We start from the raw sequence: 20,589 nt of genomic DNA, 5'->3' as shown, positions 1-20,589 counted from the left end.
CTTCTCTGTTACGTACTTTATTTACCTTTGGAGTTTCTAAGATTAAAAAAATTCCAACTCATGGTAAGTAATTGGAAAATTATAAGATTAGAAATTCTGTATTGCTGGTTTCAAATCGTGTGCTTTGTCCATGTGTCTGCACTAACTTATGTCTCTTTCTAGGAATACCTGAATAGCATATTGCAGCATGCTAAAGATTTTAAAGAGTACCACCGGTCAGTTGCTGGGAAGATTCAGAAACTTTCTAAAGCTGTGGCAACTTGGCATGCCAACACTGAGCGTGAGCAGAAAAAAGAAACTGAGAGAATTGAGAAAGAAAGAATGAGGAGACTAATGGTAAGGAGTGCAGGAAGGAATATGGTTATTTTTAGCTAAAATTACATACGGTATCCTTTTAATATTTCATATACAGTCTCAGCCACACCCGTATTTCCTTTGCAGAAAAAAGTCTCTGTCATGCAAAAAGTATAAATCTAAAACTGCTGCATTCGATTATGTTTATTTCTGATGATGGTAGTGAATGTGACTTAATTTTAACCAATAGCTACTTCTTTTTTTGAGGTAAAAAAATATTTCTTTTTTCTACCAGCATGAAAATTCAGCACAGCCACTTCTGTATAATATCATTTAATCTCATTAACTTCGTATACTAACACTGTTACATAGTTGCAGGGATATCAGCCCATTATATAAATACTGGACTGTATTTTATTTTTAGGTTTGTAGTTTGGAAGATTCCCTATGATTAACTTGTTCATGGCATTACTCCTCAACTTTTACATTAAGCTCTTTCACATGTCCAGGTTGCCCAGGGAAGTTGTGGATGCCCCATCCCTGGAGGTGTTCAAGGCCAGGCTGGATGAGGCTTTGATCAGCCTGGTCTAGTGGAAGTTAACCCTGCCTATGGCAGCGGGAGTTGGAACTAGATGATCTTTAAGGTCCCTTCCAACCCAACCTGTTCTGTGATTCTATGATTCTATGACCCATTAACGCAAATGTGTGACTCTCTGGGCCTGATCATGCAACAGGTTCTTTACCCATCTAGTTGTTCCCTTATGCAGATTGTAATGACCCAACTAAGATAACACGTGGTAATTGACATAGGCTAGTGTTTCTTTGGAAGCAATTCTGTCATGGTTGATGTCTATTTTGTATTGCTAGGCTGAAGATGAAGAAGGCTACCGTAAACTGATTGACCAAAAGAAAGATAGACGCCTGGCGTACCTGTTACAGCAGACAGATGAGTATGTGGCTAACCTGACTAACCTGGTATGGGAGCATAAACAGGCACAAGCAGCCAAAGAGAAGAAGAAGAGAAGGAGAAGAAAGAAGGCAAGTAGTTACAGCTGGTATTTTTATGCCATCTCTTCTTCAAATACAATCTTAATGTTGATAAATGTAGTGATATCCAATTGTCATACACATACCAGAATATCTAAAATCATCTCTACTGCCAAACACTGAGGCAGCTTGTCTTCCTCCACTGAAATGTATATGAAGTTTGCTATCATTAATTCCAAAGAAGGTGAGAAGGAGGCAGGGTTATAAAGTTGTGGGCTGTTCACATTTATTTCTAGATAAACCTTCTACAGGCAAAATTGGTCAAGACATGTAAATTAGGTTTAAACTACCCAAAAAGGATCCAATGGATCCAAAACACAGTGTATGAAGAAGATGGGAAAAGTCTGGTTTGTGTAGCTGTTTCATACAGAGTAACTTTTTTAGACCTCCACATTCCCCGCTTGTCTCAGTCCATTGTTTAGGACCACTGGAAGTGACTAGAGAGAAATAACTTGGGTAAGTTTATTGTAGTAAATGAGCATTCTGCCAGTAGTATCGTTCATTGTGCATTCTTAACATTTAATTGAAGCTTTTCAAACTTACTTTTCTTCATATGAAGGATCTGTGAGAGAGACTCATTGTGGAAACGGAACAGTGCTATTTTCAAAAAAACAATTCTGTGTATTCAGTGAAATAATCACTAAGTAATGATTTGTCATTTTTGTGACCTCTGAGTACCTTTCATCTCTTGCAGAATGGATGAGAAGGTTTTTATAATCCATTTGCATGCCTGGTTTGCTGCTAATTACTGATACGAATGTAAACATTATATTTACATGGTTTACAAGCAGCACTCTAAATATGTTAATAAATACCAGTGTATAAACAATTCTAATTTTGGAGATTAGTGGCCTAAAAAATGCTCCATGTTTTCTCCTATCCCTACAAACCCAGCACTGTGACAGGAGCAGAAGCTGTATTCTGTCCATTCTTTATCATTGTCAGAATTGTTTAGGAAAGTTCCAATTCAGATGCAAACTATGTCCTCCATTTTGTCATACTATCCTGACCTTCTTAAGTAGGGTAGGTGCGGACAGGCTTTGACGAAGATACTGCTTATTTCTATGTGGTGACTGGGGAGGAAAAAAATCTAGTTTACTCCAGCTAAGAACTACAGGGATTTTTGTTTGTAATTTGAGTAATTGTGGTCTAGACTTAATTGAGATATAGTGCAAAGAACTCCCAAAATACCACTTCTAGTTAGTTGTCAGACCAAAAAAAAATTGTGTACATATCCAAAATAAAAGTGCCTGCACGAATATACAATCTGTGATGCCTGGTGATAACTCTGACAGTGAGATTAAAGCACTTCAGAGGAAGTTAATAACATTAAAATTAATTACTTTTTTATTTGCTTTAGCACAGTATGTGAGCAACTGCGCTCTAGATTTGGACCAGAAATTCAGTAGGCCATCCGCTTCCTAGACGCCAGTTTGTTACAGTGGCTAGAGGTGTCAGAGGTACACTATTCACACTAGTAAATGGTTTATGTGTGTGGTAGTAACTCTGTGCCTATCTGTGCCTATGTCCACCCATGCCTTAAATTATGTTTGCCCCAGGCTATTCAGAAATAGAGTGAAACATGTTCATGGTCCAAAACGCATACATCTTATGAAGTATTCTCTCTGTACTTGTAATCTGACTGTGATATTTTCCACTTCTTCATTTGTCGTAGAAGGCTGAAGAAAATGCAGAAGGAATGGCATCTGGTCTTGGTCCTGATGGAGAGGTATTAATTTTACAAGGTTTTTTTTTGTTGTTGTTGTTGTTTTTTTTAAGCTTTCCAGTGATTGTTCTGTGTGCCATTGCTCTAGCTTAAAAAAAAGCCATGACCACAAATGTCCTAAAAGAGCTGTTGTTTATAGGCAGTAGCAAAATTTATCTAGATTAACATATATGCTAGCCTGATTCTCTTAAGAAAGTTGAAGACTAAAAGAAAGATATATTGGATCTGTCACCGAGTATGCTAAAGAATCCCTCTCAGCTTTGTTATGTGCTTAAAAGTAAATTATTTTCTTGCAGGTTGTGTGTAGGCATAATTTACTCTCTCAAATGAGGTTGTAAACACAATATATTCTAGCTTCTCATTTTTATAAAATATATTATTGACATTGCCTGTAATTACTTTTCAGACACAGGACAGACTATAGTATTGCGATGGCTTAAGATATCTGAAAGTTCTCTCTTGCTTAGAAGCAAATAAAAATGAGTAATTTTTCTGTGACATTCTTTGAATAATATTTTTCATTCAATAGCAGAGCATGTGCTGCCTCATTAAGAGCTATCCTGTTAATACCATTTTTCTTTTCCATTTTATTTTTTATATAAATTCTGAATTGTATTTACTGTTTTACTTTTGGCCTTTTTTCTACTAGCAAGAGATATTTTTGCTGATGTAGTTAAATAGTTGTAGCAAAATCCTGTAGTATAGTTACAGTTGGACAAAGAAAATGCACATAACATTCCTGTAACTTCATTGTTTATGGAAATGGTGTAAGTTTTATACTTTGTCAGTCACTGCATTTATAACTCTTCATAATTATTTTTTCTTGTTCATATATATATATATATTAGGAAATGGTTCTTCAGTAGAAGCAGTAGTAGAAGGCAAATAGGCAAATGTTTTTAAAGTAGAAAGTCTGATTAAACAGGGCAAAGATATAACAGGAAAGGTAATTATTCTGTTCTGGTTTTCTTAGAGCATCAGAAAAAGTAAAAGGTTTTGTTATTGCAGGTGCTTTATCAGCTTAATTGAAGAAGTCAGGACAGTGAATCTTTAAAATAGGCCTTGTTTACTTAAAAAGTTAGCTAAATTATTGTGGCCTTGTTTCTCCGTATAAGATAAAAGGTCATAAGGTCAGTGTATGGGGTTTTGTTACAGATGTCCATTGGTATAAATAACAGGATTAAATAAATGCCTATAAGCACACATACCTTGTGTCTTGTTTCATAGAAGCCAGCAGTATATTCTTTCCCGTGATCCTCTTGTTAATTTATTTGGAATACTGAAATGTATTTGTGGATGTCACACAGAGTATGCTACACACAGAAATACTGTGACTCTGTGTTTGCTTGATAGCCATGTGAGAAGGTGTGGCTTCTAATAACAGAACTTCACTGCTTGTTCAGATCTGGAATTTTGAGTGTGTTATTAGTTCTTTTTATTATGTATGACAAGCATGAAATTCAGTTGCCTTATGGTGTAAAATTTCATTTGAATTTTTAGCCTATAGATGAGAGCAGTCAGATGAGTGACCTTCCAGTCAAAGTGACTCACACTGAAACAGGCAAAGTTCTTCTTGGACCAGAAGCACCAAAAGCAAGTCAGTTGGATGCTTGGCTGGAAATGAACCCAGGGTAAGTAGTTAGCATACAAGTAGGCTGCTTTTTCTGTTTGCATTTGATGATTTTCATGGGCTTCTCTTAGTTACTCTTTCTTTTTTTTTTTAACCTATTCTTCTTTTAATTCATTATGTGTAAGCTGAGTAGGAAATGTATTGAACCAGATCCCCTTTCTTGTTATATGTAATCCATGATCTTTCTGTTGTCTTTATGCAGCTATGAAGTTGCTCCTAGGTCAGACAGTGAAGATGAAAGTGGCTCTGAATATGAGGAGGAGGTATGTGTATAAGTGTAGCAGGTGTGTAGGTGTTTTAAGAATAATACAAACAGGAAAAGTAACTGGTTTTGTTATTCTTTTCAGTTCTTAGCAGTTTCCCTTTATATATGCTGGAAATGCGGTAATCAGGGTTAGGAAAAGTAAATATTTTACTCTGTTAATAATAATGAACCAGAGAATATAAACAGATTCCTATTTCAAAATATATGTCAGAAAAGGCCATGTTGTGGCTTTGTGCTGAACGAAGTTAACATCTTTAATGTTTATGTGTTGGAGGTTTTACTGGCAATTCTGAATAAAACAGTTATTAGTTATATATTTATTATCATTTATTAAAAACTTAGGGATTATGTCAGGGATTTAGGTTCACACTGTTCAGAGTAGGCTTATTTGGTTCAGTTCTTTAATGGTGATTTAAGTACTATTATTACAAAAATGCTAAAATTGATCTGAGACTTAAAATTAATGCACACAAAGATCCCAACTGTGCAGGGTCATAGTGTTAGATACTGTGAATAATCAATACTGATACTTGCACAGCATTTTTCAGACAGTTACTTTCTAAAGGAGAGGAAAACTGAGGAGTAGAGAAGAATCATGTTCAATCAACAACCTAGTAGCAGAACTAGGTATAGAATTCATATTTCCGAAGTCTAGCGGTCCTTACAGTACTAGACCAAATGGTCACTGAATCTGACTGGACTGTGTGATGTTAAGGTACGTGCCTTTGTAGGACTAATCACTGCTAATGTGATCCTACAAGACTCTCATTATTAAGATAGGAATGGAGGCCCTGATACCTGTCAGATTCTAGGAGGAATGTTAGAACACATTTGCTCACATTTTTAGCACAGACTCTTTAGCAGCAGTGTTGTTCAGAGCTGGGGAAATTATTCTTAGGAGAATACACTTGCAGAACTCAAAGTGGTGTTTTTTTCAGCTTCATTAGTGAGATTTTAAATTGTTCGTTATCCTTTGCAACTGTAGCCAGAAGACAAGTTATTTTAAAAAGAGTGAAAATGTGGTCTGTTTCTAAGAAACATCTTCTAAGAAACTAGAAGCGTGAAACAGCAGTTCTCGACTGTTTTCAAGCCTTATTAAATTACCACATGTCTGGAATATGATATAAGTGCACACATGGCATTGCAATCCTCCCCATGAACACAGTGGACAGAGTAAGGCTTTTAAAAGTAAGATTATTAAAGGGTAAAATACTTTTTATTTCAAAGTATCATGACTTCCTGTTGGTTAATGTGTGTCAGAAATTATCTTCTTGTTATGCTGCAGTGCTATTCTGTTGCAGAATAGGTGTAAGATGAACTTTGTGATTCAGCATTCTGTCATAAAACATTGACTAATGAAAGCTACCGATATGTGAATGCCGGTTGAAGTATGAATTAGGAAGATTATATTCTTCCCAGCAGCCCTATTCTTTTTCTGTATTCTGTAGGATGATGAAGAAGAGTCAAGCAGGTTAGAAGCAGATGAGAAGATACTCCTGGATCCTAACAGTGAGGAAGTTTCTGAGAAAGATGCAAAGCAAATCATCGAGTGAGTGTTCTTTAGGTGCTGCTTTTTTGTTAGGAATTGTGGTTTCTTACAGTGACATTTCCCAAGAGTAGCTTGGTGTAGATTGCAGTGAGCTGTGGTAGCTCCTCTGGCCTGAACATCTGCTGGAGAAGGAACATGATAATTTGGTACTAATTGTGTACTGTTTGTGAAGTAGGTTGCACCCTTTGGTGTACTGCTACAGTTGGGGATTTGCACCATTTCTTCAGACATACATGTGTGAACTGTGATCAAAAAACCCCTGTTTGTTTGTTTTTGGGAATTCACACTAGTTCTTTTTCTGCTTTCCAGGACAGCTAAACAAGATGTGGATGATGAATATAGCATGCAATATAGTGCTAGAGGGTCTCAGTCCTATTACACTGTTGCTCACGCAATCACAGAAAGGGTGGAAAAACAGTCTTCTCTTCTTATTAATGGCACACTAAAACATTATCAGGTGAGACATCATTAAAACATGAAAATATTTAGAACTTGGAATTGTACTTGACATTTCAGTGTGGTATTTCAAGTGGCAAACTGAAAATTTGTTAAGAAATACGAGATCTCTAGTAGGTTAGAATTTGGGAATTATATGGACAAAGCAAGGACAGTTACCTGTCACAGATAATGTTTCATACATACTGCTTGAATAATAATACCAACTTCCTGCGTATACCTGTAACTCTTTTTTTGATTGCAAACCAATAATATTTTGGTTTTGCTATCCTTCTCATTGACCTAGAATTTCAGTTCTGCTTATTGTTTTCATTTGTGGTGGGTTAACAATATTTTTATTCTTCCTGTATTTAAAAGTCTAGGATTTTATTTTTTAATTAAGATCCTAATACTTCAGTGCAGTGATAGACAAAATTTGGAAAGAACAAAAAACATTTTACTATGGAAGCTGATGTCTCAATCTTAACAGGCATTCAGTGGACTTAGTAACTAGAACTTAGGTACTCTGACATAAGCTGGGTTCATCTGTGATTGAAAATGTCCTTGGTACATGTTTTCAACACTTCTGCTATTGTCCAGCTTTATAGGAAACTCCAAGAACCTGCATCTTTTCTGCAGTCAGAACATTATTTCTACATCCACATAAAATAAAGAAGATGTCATAAAGATATATACCTATTTCTGCTTGCAGAGAACTAGGAGGAAGACTGTTCCCTAACTGTAAAGAGCATCGTGATTACAGCCACTGTTTGCTATGCTCCTTGGCACTGCCATCTATTACAGTAGCTTGTTTAAATAATTTAAAATTAAAGAGTTAAGCTGATTTCTCTTTTCCAAAGCTGAAGTGAGGCTTCACACTGGGTGTACAGAAGAGGACAGTGCCGCTGTGGAGCAGGGGCTCAGAGAGGTTTTACCTAGGAGGTTTTCAGTCGCTGACCATGTAAAGCCTTGAGCAACCTGTCTCCAAGGCTGGACCTGCTTTAGGCAGGGGATTGGCCTAGAAAATGTCTGAGGTCTGTTCAAACTGAATAACCTCATGATCCTACTTGATCATAGCAAAACTCCCTCTGAATTTGAATTCTGTTGTGAATCCTTGGCATTTCTAGGTGTCTCACCATGATCCCTCAACAAAAAGAAGAGCGTGTCATTCAGGGACTGATTTTGAACGTGATAGGTTAAATAACTTTTCTGGCACCATTGAGGAATGCTGTGACTAAGACAAGATAGAATCCAACTGTATAGAGAAATACGCCACTTTCTCAGCTATGATGCCCTCTTTATTTTTGCTGCCTCATTGTCAGTATGTTGTCCAGCTTGTGCACCCGATGAAGCAAGGAGCCAACAGATGCAGTCAGAAGCCTTTTTTACTGCGTAATCCTGATTCGTTGTCTGTGAAGGTTTACCTAATGTACTAAATGAACAGTGTGTAACAATACTCATTTAATGGCCATATTGGCTTAAAGTGCTCATGAATGGGAAATTAAGATTGTGATAATTCCTTTACTTCCTAAATTGTAATGACATATGGAACATAGAAATATTCTTATATTATGCAGTTCTGTTTTTTGCAGTGCAATTTTCCAGTGTGACACAAAGCAAAATAATTTAGTATGTGGAGTTACACAGACACTCACAAGGATTATCAGTTAGAGCAGGTCTTTTAGCTGCTGAATGTGATATCTAGCAATTGAATCAGTAGATTTGCTCTTTATGATGTCTGTTCTGTATAGTGTTTGCACCAGAGGTAAGAGGCACGCTTGCCTAAGGAGCTTTATGTCAGGAGCTTTGAGACTTGTCTTTGGTTCTAGCAAAAATGTTCTGAAGGAGACTGTTCTTTGACTCTCCCTTTCACTCTGTATTTCCCTGTCCTCTAGATTTTACATGCTTGTTCCTTCACAGCTTTTTTCCTTTTTTTCCATGTTTCTTTCTGTCAAATTTGGTCAGATTGTCTCTTTCTTCATATTGGTATATGTCAGTGGAGAAAGTTCAGTGTTGTAGAAAAGAAGCTACTCTGCAAGTGGGACATACGGTTGCAGAACATTCTGACTAAATCTTGGTGGCCTGAGTATTTAATACCTAAATATAAATCAGTCATCATGTACATAAAGCCAGTAAATCGGCAACAGTATTTTGGATACTCTCTCACAGGGACAACAGGAGGTTACTTCAAGCATGTAGTGTTTTTTTAATGAACTTTCTCTGGCCTCTTAATTTACTTCTCTGTCTATACAGGAGACACACCAAAAGTCTGAATCTTATTTTGTATTTCCATGAGTCATGTGATACACACATATGTGGAAGTCTGTGTGATGGGGGAATAATCTGAGTCAGTGCTTTCCAGCTGTATTCCTTGGAGCATGAAACTCTGTTATTTAGACAATTCTTAGCTACAGTACTCTGGCTTCCTTCCAGCTCTGGGATTTTCTACACAAGGCATAATTGAACAAAGGGGGCCTACTCTGACATTGGGAGGTATGGACAGCAGACACTAAAAGAGCTTTAGCATACCAGTGATGCAGTTGGCAAGTGTGAGGCTTATATGTTTTCTGCAGACTTGATGGATTTGGTTTTGAAAGATTTTAATTGACACAGGCAAATGGCATGAAATATGCATAGAAAGTTTTAACATTTGACAGTTGAAATTGGAGAACAACCTCTTGTAATAAGTTTTTATAAGCCTTACATGTGACTGCCTGTGTTGCTTTGTGCACGGTACAAAAAAACCTGCATGTATGAAATCTGATTTCATATCATGGGCTCTGCTAAGCAGGAGTGATGATTTCTGTATAGCTGTTACCAGAAATTTCTTGTTTTGTGTTTTTTTGTGGGGGGAAGGTGTTAAGCCAGGGTTCCTTGTGCGTATATATTATTAAAGGAAATCCAACATCTAAGTAGGCAGGGACATCAGAACCTTGGTTCCGTAGTACTGGTGTTAATTATTTGTGTGGGTTTTAAATAAGTGAAGCTATTCTTCTTCATTTCAGCTCCAGGGACTGGAGTGGATGGTTTCACTCTATAATAACAATCTGAATGGAATTTTAGCTGATGAAATGGGACTAGGAAAGACAATACAGACAATTGCACTCATCACTTACCTGATGGAGCACAAAAGACTCAATGGCCCCTATCTCATCATTGTTCCCCTTTCGTAAGTAAAGGATCCCTTCCTGTTGCTATCATTCTAAGCATTGCAGATTGGTTTATTCAGAACACACAAGCTTGTTTTTCATGTAATGACAAGATGACATGCGCAGTGGGATTAAACTGAGCATGTATGAGTGTTTTCTTTGATCATTTCTTCACAGTTAATTGTCTAGCATTGAAAGGGTGACCAGAAGGCTGTTAAAACCCTTAATGCCGTTGGTTTCCTTGTCCACTCTTTTGGCAAGCTGGCTAGTGAATTTACTGTAATTCACTCTTAAGCCACAAGAGGGAGGTGGTATTTCTTTCGTATGACGTGCCTGCAGTTCCCCGTTCAGCATTTAGCTGTGATATTAAGAACCTGTTGCTTAATTCTTTAAACAACTGGCACCCCATCTGATACCAAGTAATCATGCTTTCGTGAGGTTGGATGATCTTTTAATTAGTGTATAACTAGCCCTGGATGTAGCCTTGATGAGTGATAGTCACACTTTGATCAAGTGTCCAGATTATGATTGTTTATTGATTTTCCTTAGCTTTCCAAGATGCTGCTTGTTTTATACATATCTTTAAATGCATTTTCCTTTTTCCAAAGATGAGATGTAGGGTTTAGTGATTTGAAGTGCTGTGTTTTAAATAAAAACTGATGCAGGATATTGAGGGGTTGTTTCCCTATTTTTGTGTGTGAGTTGATTGATGTGCAAAAGTTCCCTGGCCTTTTCATTAGATAATTTGTCCACCAATTGTGCTGAGTGTGCAAATGCATAGTAGGATTAGGATAAATTTTATTTGTGGCCATGTCTTTTGATTTCTTCTGAGGTATCCTGTCTTCTCTCTGAGCTGCAGTAGTAGCTGGTTGACTAACATAAATACCACAGCTTTGCCGAATTGTATGACCACAAATGATGAGCTCTAGTGTGAAAAGAAATAGCTGGGAGAAGATCTATAAAGTAAAACAAAAACAAAGGGAGAATGCTATTGTCAGATTTCACACAGGCACAGTAAAACAGATTTAAGTACTCTGTAATAATTTTTGTTATATTTCTAAAAAAGAGGAGCTGAAATTTCTTTCTTGTATACATTTTAAAAGCTGCCTTTCCTTGCCATTTCTTAATAGCTAGTACTGCTGCTATCACAGGTCCAGTAAGGAAAAAAAAAGCATCCAAAAAAACCTCCAGGTTATTTTTTGCTGCTGTATCATGATAGCAACTAAATTAGCCATAAAACCTATTTTTTTGTGATCAAACAGGAGAAACACCATGCAAAAATGGACCTGCATAGTGGCACTGGGTGGCACTATGAGTATTTCTGCTTGAGCAGAACACAGATGAATTCTATTCTCAGCTTCATGAGGCTATATTTGAAAAGTTGTAGTGTCACTTTTTAGATGACTAGTATAAAAGAACTTACAAATTTATTTTTTTGTTCAGGGTTCTCTTTCTTATCCGTAATATGCTCCAAAATAGAAAGAGGTACATAAAATGGTACTCTGAATTGGTTTCAGAGAGGCCCCTGAATGTGAACTAAAAGAGTATTTCACACTGTTTCCTGTTTACTCCCCTCTGAGATGCTTGTGTTTTATTTCAGTATATAAAGTGCACTTTTTAAAATATACTGTTAATTATGGGGGTTGATTACATGAAATGTGTTGAAAAGTTGGTAACCACTTCAAAACATTATCAAGTTTGGCTTCCATGTCATGAAATATATTAATTTTTCTTTATAATCTCTATGATAGGACTTTATCCAATTGGACATACGAATTTGACAAATGGGCTCCTTCTGTGGTGAAGATATCTTACAAGGTCTGTTTTGCTTTTTATATGATTATAGAATTGAAGGAATTACAATAGAGCCAATTTTTCCTCTGCTTCTGCATGCACCTCTGAACTGTTTGCTCATGAAGTTTTGTCATGTATATCAGATAGTAAGCAGTGAGATTTAGTCATATTAAGAAGACTGTAATAAACTGTAACTTTCACATAGTGAAATGCAGAATAAATTGTTAATTATCACATTGCAAGGCTTCTGATGAGAGTAATATAAATGATAACTACTTCACATTTCATAGATAGCTGAATACTTTGCTATTTGGCAACTGTTGTAGTGGTATGGCCAAGCAATTTGTAAGGAGACTAGGCTGCTAGCTACATGTTTCCAGTGCCCCATAAACAGAGCTTTACAGTTGAGCAACCATTTAGGGGAAGCACTCTGAAGAAGTCTGGAACGCATTGATGTACTGTTTGCAGTAGTGTAGAATTACAAGTTTATGTGGTTGCTCTGTGTCTGCTAATTCAAGAAAGAGTAAGTACTAACTTCTCTCTCTCTTTTAGGGTACACCTGCAATGCGCCGCTCACTTGTTCCTCAGCTTCGAAGTGGAAAATTTAATGTTCTTTTAACTACTTATGAGTACATAATAAAGGACAAACATATCCTTGCTAAGGTAATGATGACCATCATCTCTTAACAGCAAGACCTTCAAGACAGCTTCAAATGCTGCATAGCACAAAATGCATTTTTGTTTTATAGGAAGTCCTGAGTTGTTGTTCTGTCCTTCCATAAAACTTAAACCTGTAATTTACTTTACTATTCCTCTGTTTATGATTGGACTTCTCAGTCAGGGCTCTTCTCCCTGTAAACAAAAGGATTTTTCTGAATGTAGCCAGAAGACTAATTCCTTTTTGCAGTTGTGTCAGTACTGTATATCTGCCTGTCCTGGGAAAAACATTACTTTTCTTCCCTCTGCTTAACAGCATTTCACCAGTCCTGACTTTAATTTTTTTCCATTGTTTCTGACCCACAGCTCACTCTTATTAGAGCCTTTCCAGCTGTGTGGTCACTCTTCCCCAAATAATTAAGTAGTTACCTGTCTCATGAATTTGATATCCAGACCCTTTACTATACACAGCACAGTTCTTAAAGGCTCACTAACTGTCAACAGGTGTGCGTCAAATGGGATGAATTAGTTTGAAAGCTACTGTACTGTAAGACTATTTCAAATGCACACAAAGGAGATTAAGGCAGTATTTTGCCACATGGAGAAACCATATGGTCCTACTATCCCTTTGTTGTTCATTTTCACTTTAATTCTATTACTTACTGCATATTTGGATTATTCATTTTTCCTCTCTGATACAAAGGAAGTGCATTTTCTTAGCATAATTCTGAACACTTGAGAACAGTTTGAGACTGCAGAGTTTTCCTTCTGCTCCAGTTTTTGCCTACCCTTGCTAAGAGGAAGAACAGCACTATGCCATTCAGCCTGTCCTGGGATATGTAATTAGTTAGCACCTGTGAAAGTACACACGAGGACTTCCTAGTCAGGTGGTCAGTGTGGCACATGTGTTGACTGCCTATGTTGTAGTACAAGTGGTATCACAGAGCTTGAACAACTGTCTACCAGCATGTGCTGTGACTGCATTTAAGCTTTCACATTAAGAAATAGAAACATTATTTGAAGATTCAGTAACTGAGAACTGAGATGAGATGATGATAGTTACGCTGCTTCCTACTTGAGTGAAAACATAGGATTAACATAATCGAAACAGAATTCAGGGTTGCTGTTGTTTGTGAGCATAGTTATTTTGTCTGAAAATGCTTTTGTCCTCTGTCAAGATTCTTGCTGCAGACAGGTTTATCTCATTCTTCCCCTGTGAACCGTATTCTGGCCTTGAAGAGCCAGTCACGTAATCTCTTTCCCAGAATTGGGAGGAATCTGGTGTTTGGTGTTGCAGTTCAAGACAGTATTCAGCGTCAGATTCAGCATACCTAGTGTTTCTTTTTATTTCTGCTGCTTGCAAGTGCAGGGGCAGTTGCATAATGCCTTGTTTGGCTTTTCTCATAAATGAGAATGACTGATGTCTCAGGCTTGAAATATTTTTGTTCTGCACCTGTTGGGAGAAATTTGACTAAGTCTAACCTACTCTACTTTGGACAATTTTTCTTATCTTTCCTACAGATTCGATGGAAGTACATGATAGTAGATGAAGGCCATCGAATGAAGAACCATCACTGCAAGCTGACTCAGGTCTTGAATACTCACTATGTGGCCCCTAGGCGAATACTGCTGACTGGGACTCCATTGCAAAACAAACTGCCTGAACTTTGGGCTCTTCTCAATTTCCTTCTCCCAACGATTTTCAAGAGCTGTAGCACCTTTGAACAGTGGTTCAATGCTCCATTTGCCATGACTGGAGAAAGGGTACTGTTTTTTTTAAAACATCAGAAACAAACCACTTTGATGAAAACAAAAAGGAGCTTATACAGAATGATTAGTGTTTGAACTCTCCCTGGTACTTAGGGAATTAATGTATCTAAAAGCCACCTTTTTTATAATGCCAGAAAATTGTAATATTAGTGCCTTTTTAAATTCAGCAAGTTTGGTTGTAACATGCAAGTATTTAGTGCATATACTTGTCCTTTCACATGAGAGAAGACATTACCTAATATACTGAGTCGCCTTGTAATGACTTTTATAAACTTCTGCAGGTGGATTTAAATGAGGAAGAAACTATTCTGATCATCCGCCGTCTCCATAAAGTGCTCCGACCCTTCTTGCTGAGAAGATTGAAGAAGGAGGTTGAGTCTCAACTGCCAGAAAAGGTTTGCAATGATTTAAGCATTATGTAATGTTCCTTTTTCAGATTTATTTTACAGAAGAAGAGTTTCTTAGCATGTGTTATTGCTGTGGTTTTTTTGTTCATAACTCTGCAAAGAAAGTTGGCCACTGAGGAAGCCTGAATACGTGGAGTTTCTGCATTCTCAGGATTCCTCACCAGTCTTACAGCTTTAATTCTGTGTGTAGTCATCAATATAAGACATGCAACTTGTTTCCATATCTGGTTTCAAGTTGTAAGTGAGTCAACCATACACTGAGGATCAGATTCTGTCCTGTCCTATCCTCCCTGCATCTGGCAGAACCTTGCTCCCCTAACTGGTTCACTGAAATTCCTGAAGGACTTTATAAAGCAGTCAGAATTTGGTCCTGCATTAATGTTCCAGGAGTTGTGTGAAGAATCTTGTTAAAACTGCACAAGTTTTTCTAACTGGTGGCTTTTTAATTCGGAACATAAAATTCTGTTTTGATTTGAAACATCATTGTTGTTATCTCTGGGAAACTTGTCTTGCGGCACCCTGTCCTTCTTTGCAAGCCTGCATCACTTTTCCCATTTACCCATCCCAGAATGACAACAGCAACCAAATAAAAAAGTAATTTGAAGATGTGCTTGGGACAATTTGGTCCTAAGATCAACTGGGTTAAAACCATACCAAACATTAAATTTTTGTAGGTTCTGTTACGAGCTGACTAACACTGTCTGAATGAACAAAGAGCTGTGTACAGATGCTTGGTGACAGTACTCAAAGGAAAGGTTTTTAAAAATGTATTTGTCATCTTTCTCATGTTATGAACACTATTACTGTTATGACTTTCTGTTCCTTCAAATGTCAGATTCTCAGTATCCTCAGAAGCATTTATTTGAGAATTAAACCTACTTACATTTAAAAAAATTTACTGGAATATTTCTTATTTCTATTAAAATTTCTGCCAATTGGAGCCACTATATTTGATAAAGGCGTTAATAGGCATTGGAGGAGGAGGATTTAGAAGTTATGTACACACTGGTACTCAGAGGACAATGTTTCTTTTTGTTTCCATTATCTTGTTTACGAAAAAAACAGTCCGACCATGAGGACTGAACTTGTTGACCAAAGCCTATTTATCAGTGTCATTTGATCTTAGAAATCTTGGTAAAGAAGCAATTGAAGAAATAGTCACTTCTCTTTAATGAAGTTATCCTCCTGTCTGAGAAGAAGAATAACCTGATAATTCTTGTATTCCATTTATATATTAAACATTAGGAAGCTTACACTTTTAGTCATCACTTGCAAGATTTTTAGCCACTAGTCTGGCTGTATTATGTGTCTGTTTTTATTTTGCATAACTTTTTAAAAACATAGTGACTATAATCTGGAACTTGAGTAGTAGAAAAAAATGAGTTAAATTGGAGTATGAAGTCTTTATACTACTGGATTTAAAGATAGTATGCAGTCAAAAACTGCTTTAATAAATATGGTTTTACAAAGCTGAACAAGAAGACATACTGAATGTGGGGATCATACCGTACTTGACTAATTCCCTGTGTTTTAGTTGATGTTGACAAAATTGAATATTTCTGTGCCAAGCTAGATAAACATAGTGCTAGTTAGACACTATGAGGGATGCTTAATTGCTACGTATATGATATTTTTTTATAATGCTTTGCTTGATATTTTTGTAATGCGTTACAGACATAATGAAGTCCACAGGTTATTAAATAAAATGGTTTTTAAGTTTCATGTTAAACACAAAATAAAAATTAATTTTTATAAAATTGTTAAAATTACTGAATGGGAAAAAATATGGCTATTCTGTAATTACTTTATTAGCATGCAGCTGTCTCATAGTACTTGTCACTCTTCACAGATAATCTTTTGAGGTACTAATTTCTGTGCTTGCAGTTGGATTGCTGCTCACTGAAACAATCTCTGGTGTTAGGATATGGAGAAAAGATTAATAGTTTTTTTGTTTTGTGTTTTTGGATGACAAGAACCTGCAGTTAGATCCTACTAACATTATTATGTCAGTGTGTTTATGGTTGTTTGGGGTTTTTTTACATTAGGTGGAATATGTGATCAAATGTGATATGTCAGCTCTTCAGAAAATCCTGTACCGTCACATGCAAGCCAAGGGAATCCTTCTCACAGATGGTTCTGAAAAAGACAAAAAGGTACAAAAGAAAGACTAAAACATGTAGGAAATTATGTATTATGATTAAACATGTTAACAATATGATTTCTGTTTCATAAAATTAGTATGTAGGCTTTTACTGCAGGTATCTGTCATGGGAAAAGAAATGTCTACCAGACATGGTTTTGTTCTACAAGACTGTAGCTCATGCTACAGGAAAAAGTATTGCTTGTATTCACTGTAGTTACAGTGCCTTTCTGCAAACAGACAATGTTGGAAAAAAAACAGCATTTCCCTTGGCTGAGTTTAATCCACTGATGTACCTGAATAATTGTGATAGTGACAGCGCTGGCTACAGAAGGTTATTCATCCTGTCTTTCAGAGCTATTAGTGAAGTCTTGTGTTCGCCAGCTGGGGCTATGTGCTTGCATTCATACTTAACAAAATCTGTTAGTAACGCAGTTCTTTAAGAGAACAGTAGGATTCAAAGTCACATAGTCATATTTAGACTATGTATTAGTAAATGTTAATTATGTCATCATGGGACTTGATTCAGTTATTACAAAGTAAGCAAGTTGCTATTCTTCAGCTTAGTTGTGTGTATACTTTTCACATTGTGTGAAATACCTTGAATAGGGACTGCAGAACAGCTGGTGTGTAACAGGTTGTGTTTGCACCGTTACTGATGCAGTGCAATCACATACTGTCTTTCCACCATCCTTTTGCAGGTTTCGTTGTTACAATGGATGACTTTTTAAATTCAGTATCCTGTTCTACCTTCCTTGTTCTGCGCAGTGAAATTGTTGTCTTTGCTGGTGCTTATTGAAACTCCAGACAAAGTTGATTGTTATTGTTGGATATTGATACTCATCTTCATAGTTTGAGCACTTTGCAAACACTCATTTATGTTCCTCTGTTATATTTTTAATGTCACTTTGTAGTTTGATGTCTTTACTTTTGACTATAAATTTCATTTTGTATCACAGTCTTCTACTTCCTTCCCTTTCTGTTCTCTTTCCTCTCTTTCATCAGCTCTGAATCTTCGGTTGATTTTTGCCTACTTGCTTCTCCACCCAGCTTTTTGCTTAACAACTTCAAATTGCCTTTGCTGTCTTGTGAACACTTCCCTCTCCTTCCCCTCTCCCCAAGGGTCTGAAGTTTTTTCCTTTCTTGCCACCCTCTCTTCATTAATTTTTTTTCTTTACCTGCTTCATCAGGCTCTCTTATCCATAATACCTGTTGGCAGCAGAGAGAGGTGGTTGTTGAGAACACTTGGCTTCACTGATCAAACAACTACTATGTTAGGAGAAAATGCTGTCTTTCTGCAGCTGTAGCCTGGAGCCAGCTCAGACTAGGGAGAATTCATTGATCTGGAAAGCTTTAGGAAATGACTCTTAGGACAAATGTGAACTGCATTTTGGAGCAAATTTGAGAGGATTTTGAAAATTGCAAAAATAAGTTTTGGCTGTATGGAATACTCCCTTCAAATGTAAAATCTCTGCTCTAGATGGAAGTTATGATTTCACTGTACTTTCCAGGAAAGAGAAGAATATTGCTAGTTCATAATATGGTCAAATAAAGTGTGTTTCCCTAGTTTTACTATAGGAAATTGATAAATTGTTTTGGCTGAGATTTTTAAAATAAATCAGAATTAGTCATACAGTAAGCTTGGAATATTGTGACCACTCTGATTATGTTTTCATAAAATTACAACAAACCAAAGAGGCATCTGAAAGTGACAAGTGTTTGGCAATGTTCATATGGTATGATGTTCTCAAACTTGTATCCACTGGTTGCAATTTGTTTTTAACTATACAGTTTAATCAGTCACAACTGACTATTGTCTGAAGTCTGTCCTGATTCTAGAAAAGATTCACTGTAGAACAAATTTTGAGAATACACTGTGTTAAATATTAAGATCACTCACGAGATTCGGTTATCTCTAGCTTTTTAGCTGCCTGTGGCCCTGTGTTTTACTTGGCCTACCTGGAAAGAGAAACCCATATACCCAGTTAACATACAAGTGTATCTACTGTAGAATTGAAAAGCATCTGTCCAGAGTAGTTTCCTGTTAGCGGGATCAGACCTGATGGAATTTGTATGGTTTCATAATAAACAGTATAAATAAGCAGTATGCAGGACAGTAGATGCTCCGTGTCCCACTGTGAGTACTACAAGTACGTACATAATGCACTTTGTGGATTACTTCCAGGTCTTCCTTTTTGTTACGGAGCATCCTTATGATAGATGAATTTATGCAGTAAGACAACTCCACAGTATCTTCTGGTTTTTTGTTGTTTTGTGGTTTTTTGGGTTTTTTGTTTGAGTTAGTGATGTGGTATTCAAGTTTGGGGTAGAAGTATTTTTATGCCTGCATTTTAAAATATCTTTCAAAAGCTTCATTAATAAGCTAATTGATTTGCATTGTTTGTACCCATAGGGAAAAGGTGGGGCAAAGACTCTTATGAACACTATCATGCAATTGAGAAAAATATGCAATCACCCATACATGTTTCAACACATTGAGGTAAGACTGACAGGTTTGATTTTGAGAACTGTTTTTATTCAGATGGCTAACATAGTCGAAAACAGCTGTTGAAGGTTATGTGTGTGGGAGAGGACATCTTTGTCCACATCATTTATGCTGAAAAGGACACACTTGAAAACCATTATTTTTACAGTCTTTTATTTTTAGAAGCAAATGGGTCAAATGCCAACTTCTTATTGGTAATCTGAAGTCAGTTTTGAAGCATTTAGTCTTGCTGAGACACTCATTAAAAATTATGTTTTTGTTTAATTTAATTTAAGACATTCCAAAGCAATTTACTCCCTTCTTAGGCCTAATTTATGATGTAGAGAGACACTAGTTCAAAATGCCATGTGTAGGGTTTTTATAACTAGCAGGCTGCTAATCACAATATCAGCCTGTTTACCCATCTTGGTTTTTCAGCAAAAAAATTTACTGTCTATATAGCATCTCTCACTAGGACCCAAAGTACATGAATATAATAATATATTTGGAAAGATAGAAAGTGTTGTATATATCTGGAATGTAGCTACATTTATGAATTTGGAACCTACTGTGATATAGTTGTAATTTTCACTCTTTGTTCCCATGTATTTTAATTTAATAATTAATTAAATTAAGTAATTTGCAAATGGGTCTTCCAGTAATTAGTATAAATTAATTATTTTCTACTATATTTGTAATCTGGTAAAATGCATGCTGGCAGAAGTTACTTTTGCAAACAATGAATTTCAAGTAATAGTAGTACAGGAAAATATAAAAGTAGTGCACCGTTGCTACAAGGTGGATTCCAATGGTATGAACATAATGGAACTCAAACCCCACTGCTCATATATTTAATTTAATTGATACAAGAATGCATGATTTTGGGTTACTGTGTAGTTTGTAATAATCTCTTACTTATAACTCTGCAGGAGTCCTTCGCTGAACATTTAGGCTACTCAAATGGTGTCATCAACGGGTAACTCAATTTTTCCTCCTGTTCATAGTATTGTATTGGAACTAAAGTATCACATTCTTTTTCTAGTTAGTTCGTGTTGATACATGCTAACAAACTTGAGCAGTTTACAGAAAGGCAGAGGAGGCACAGAGCACATACCTGAAGCAAAAGATAATACGACTAGAAGAGTTATATGCACTTTTTACGACCCTCCATATTTTTTAGGAGGACAGGCAGAGAAGATTGTAAACTGATGTATTCCTTTCTCCCTTACTTTGAAATAGCT

General features: G+C 36.5%; 1 protein-coding gene across 1 annotated transcript in view; it reads left to right on the top strand.

Moving 5' to 3' along the window:
• The window catches only part of SMARCA2 (SWI/SNF related, matrix associated, actin dependent regulator of chromatin, subfamily a, member 2), an 82,386-nt gene that overhangs the window by 10,169 nt on the left and 51,628 nt on the right, over window positions 1-20,589 (top strand). The window contains exons 6-20 of the mRNA XM_010084570.1: window positions 163-336; window positions 1,162-1,332; window positions 3,017-3,070; window positions 4,568-4,698; window positions 4,900-4,960; window positions 6,411-6,511; window positions 6,821-6,968; window positions 9,952-10,115; window positions 11,847-11,913; window positions 12,442-12,552; window positions 14,068-14,310; window positions 14,598-14,711; window positions 16,769-16,876; window positions 19,277-19,363; window positions 20,278-20,324. Coding sequence (XP_010082872.1) covers window positions 163-336; window positions 1,162-1,332; window positions 3,017-3,070; window positions 4,568-4,698; window positions 4,900-4,960; window positions 6,411-6,511; window positions 6,821-6,968; window positions 9,952-10,115; window positions 11,847-11,913; window positions 12,442-12,552; window positions 14,068-14,310; window positions 14,598-14,711; window positions 16,769-16,876; window positions 19,277-19,363; window positions 20,278-20,324 — 1,781 coding nt within the window. The remainder of the gene's footprint in view (window positions 1-162; window positions 337-1,161; window positions 1,333-3,016; window positions 3,071-4,567; window positions 4,699-4,899; window positions 4,961-6,410; window positions 6,512-6,820; window positions 6,969-9,951; window positions 10,116-11,846; window positions 11,914-12,441; window positions 12,553-14,067; window positions 14,311-14,597; window positions 14,712-16,768; window positions 16,877-19,276; window positions 19,364-20,277; window positions 20,325-20,589) is intronic.

The sequence above is a fragment of the Pterocles gutturalis genome, unplaced genomic scaffold (genome assembly GCF_000699245.1).
Source record: "Pterocles gutturalis isolate BGI_N339 unplaced genomic scaffold, ASM69924v1 scaffold2675, whole genome shotgun sequence".
NCBI lineage: Eukaryota > Metazoa > Chordata > Aves > Pterocliformes > Pteroclidae > Pterocles > Pterocles gutturalis.
This window is presented reverse-complemented; position numbering and strand designations above follow the sequence as displayed.